The sequence below is a fragment of the Pteropus vampyrus genome, unplaced genomic scaffold (assembly GCF_000151845.1).
Source record: "Pteropus vampyrus isolate Shadow unplaced genomic scaffold, Pvam_2.0 Scaffold62, whole genome shotgun sequence".
NCBI classification, from domain to species: Eukaryota; Metazoa; Chordata; class Mammalia; order Chiroptera; family Pteropodidae; genus Pteropus; species Pteropus vampyrus.
Window position 1 is genome coordinate 6,763,101 of NW_011888843.1, and position 2,986 is coordinate 6,766,086.

Sequence of the window (2,986 nt, forward strand, 5' to 3'; positions counted from 1 at the left end):
TTTTTCTCTGTTTCGATATTTGCATAGTGGGAACTGATTTATAAAGTCTCTGTTCTTCAGAAACTCAGCATAAAACACAACTGAAACTATCTCTTTTTCTTTTAGTTTTCTTTTTCCTTATTCTGTTTCTTTTTCTCCACTTCATTATAGACTTTAGCTCTTGAGCAGAAATGTCTCTTCTAAGTTTGGTGTTCTGTGGCTTATTCAGAGTTTCAGACTAGCTGTACCATGGAACAGACCCACTCTATCTTTCTTTGGAGAAAATTTCATGGACTACTTGGGGTATTTTGAAAGTAGCTAATGAGTTTAACAGGTGGCCCAAAGAATTTTTTGGTCAAGCAAAGAGGTCCATGAAATTAAAAAGTTTGAAAGACATTCTTGGGAACTGGGAAAGGTTTAAGGGCATCCTGCCAACTTTTTCACTGAAGTCGACCTTTCATTTGGACTATTTTGATTGTACAGAGGTAATATTTTCAAAGGCATGGCATTGTTCGACCTAGCTCTGAAATGTTGTTTCATTTTCTAGGCCATTTAGTTATCTTTCAAATAACTAGTATTTTAATCCACTGTTTATTAAACACTAACTGATAACAGTTGTTCATTGAACATATAGGATAATTATGTGTTCAGTACTCAGCTGTAAGTTGTGGATACAGAGGTATAAGCTCTATTCCCTCTCTTTGAAGAGTTTACCATATAGATGGAAGTGCACTTGAAGGAGAAAGCAGTGAAAAGCGGCATATAATTAAGTGTTAAATGGCAGAGTACAGGATGTAAGTTCATTAGAGATTCAGAGAGAAGAGATCTTAGAAGAGTTAGAATAGTAAGGAATCATCATGAAAGAGATAGAACCTGAGATGGGCCTCTCAAGATAAAAGAAAGTACCAAGACACCAGAGTTTTACTTCTTGTGAATGGATGCTTGGGCTTAAAGCACCTCTGACTGTCAGCATCATATTCAATCTCAATTTTCTACTGAACAATGTTAACAGATTCTCCAATAATAATATAATAGATATCCATAGGCCATTAATATATTACATGTAAGGAAAAAGTATATTTTAGCTTAAATATTTTTTCTTTACATGTTTCTAACACATTCAAATGCCTACGAGAACACCTTTTAAAGCCTATTATTATCTTGAACAGGAAAATAGCTTGATGTCTTTCTATAAATTACTGTGTCTCCTAAGCAGATGGGTGGGTAACTCCTAAAGTGTCACTTTACAGGCACTGTGATATACCCCAAGAAAAGCAACTTATTTGGACAACTGGTATAATAATCGAGCTCAAAGCCAAGCCTTAAAACCACATGATTCTATAAAGATGATGTTCCTCTTTCACGGTCACCTATATGTGACTTGCTAATGGATAGGACCTGTAAAGAAAGAAATCAAATAGTCATTCTCAGTTCATTTGTTCCAGTTTAATTCAATATAGTCATTGAGTTAAAGCTTTACATATTGATACTTTGGTGAGGTATGTAATCATTAGAACTTTAAAAATTTTTCATTTACCATTTTGTTCTTGCTGGAGTTCAGAACAATGATCCAGTTTGGTAGGAAGAAGATCTGAGACTGGTTCGTTTCTCTTTGCCATTTTGTGTCCAGAAGGTCAGATGAAATGTAATGTAAAACTGTGGGTCACGACATTGTTTTATTTATTATATCTTGGAATCTTTCTTACTCGATCAATAAGCTATACCAAAAAATAAAAATAAAAAATGGCAATGCTCTTTTATGCTGCTGAAATCATACGGATGCTTTTAAGCAGTAATTTTTATATTTAGAGATTGTGATCATTTCTCAGTGTCGTATATTGCCATTATAGTCCTCTGCGTTTGATGCAAACTCCAACCAACTATGTGCCTTGTATTTTATTATTTGAAAAATGAAATCTGTCAGATCTAAGCGTGATGTATTCTTGGATATCTTGAAATTCTAATGGCTTTCTCTCTTACAAAATGAAGAGTTCTGAAAGAAGGATTAGAAAACTTACCCACTAAATATTTTATGGTTGAATACGGCCTCCTTTTTTTGCTTCTTGCTACAGAGCTATCCATCACACTCTTCAGCAGACATCAATTCCAGCCTTCCTCCAATGTCCACTTTCCACCGTAGTGGTACCAACCATTACAGCACCTCTTCCTGTACACCTCCTGCCAATGGGACAGACAGTATAATGGGTGAGTCTTGGAAATGCCAGTTCTGCTGCCGACAATCAATGCCAGGATTTAATCATGAAAGACCTCTTTTTCCCCTTATTCTTGAACAGCAGTTAGGCAATGAATATTTGTCACATAACCGAATGAACAAACAAATGAACCAAACAGAAATAGTCATTGGCTTGATCATAATTACTTTTTTTTTTCCCCACAAGAAACTGAAATTTGGCTACTTTTGTGTACTGTCAGTCGTTAGATTGAACAAGGTTTTAAAAAGGCCAAAACCGTCTTGTTTCTCATACTCTCAAACAGCAAGCAAAATGAACTTTAATAAGATAAACCTTTGGAGACTAATGAGATAGAGGGTATTACAGCTCTTAAAAGTAGTTATTGACCACTTCCCAAATTCAGTCACTGTGCTATGCTCTTGGCTATGACATGCCACGGTCTTCTGAAGACTGGTTTATGAGAAATTCATGGATGAGTAGTAATGACTAGCGGAGCTTCACCTTCTGAAGAACGCGGCCTTGTGGAGTCCTTCCAGGGAGAAGAAGTGTTTGTTCACCTACAGGAGAGGAGATGGCTAGGCGTCTGTGGGCCAGAAGTCATTTGCTGCTTTTTATCAAGCAAAATACTAAGCAAGTGAAGGCCCAAGCAGAGTGCTGCTGCCAAATGAACTGAGCTGTCATCATCCTCTCACTTTTCATGCTGTCCATTATGGTTCTTTCCCAAGGACACCACATTCGCCAGGAAGAAAGAGTTGGCAGGCTGTCTGGCTGCCCAGGGAAGAAAGAGTTCAGGCTGGGAGGAGGCAGGCACCCTC

At 37.2% G+C, this 2,986-nt stretch overlaps 1 protein-coding gene across 14 annotated transcripts in view; it reads left to right on the forward strand.

Moving 5' to 3' along the window:
* TCF4 (transcription factor 4) overlaps positions 1–2,986 on the forward strand; it is a 340,304-nt gene that overhangs the window by 294,950 nt on the left and 42,368 nt on the right. For all 14 annotated transcript variants that reach the window (XM_023531161.1, XM_023531162.1, XM_011361117.2 and 11 more), the window contains one exon: positions 2,052–2,184. In XM_023531161.1, coding sequence (XP_023386929.1) covers positions 2,052–2,184 — 133 coding nt within the window. The remainder of the gene's footprint in view (positions 1–2,051; positions 2,185–2,986) is intronic.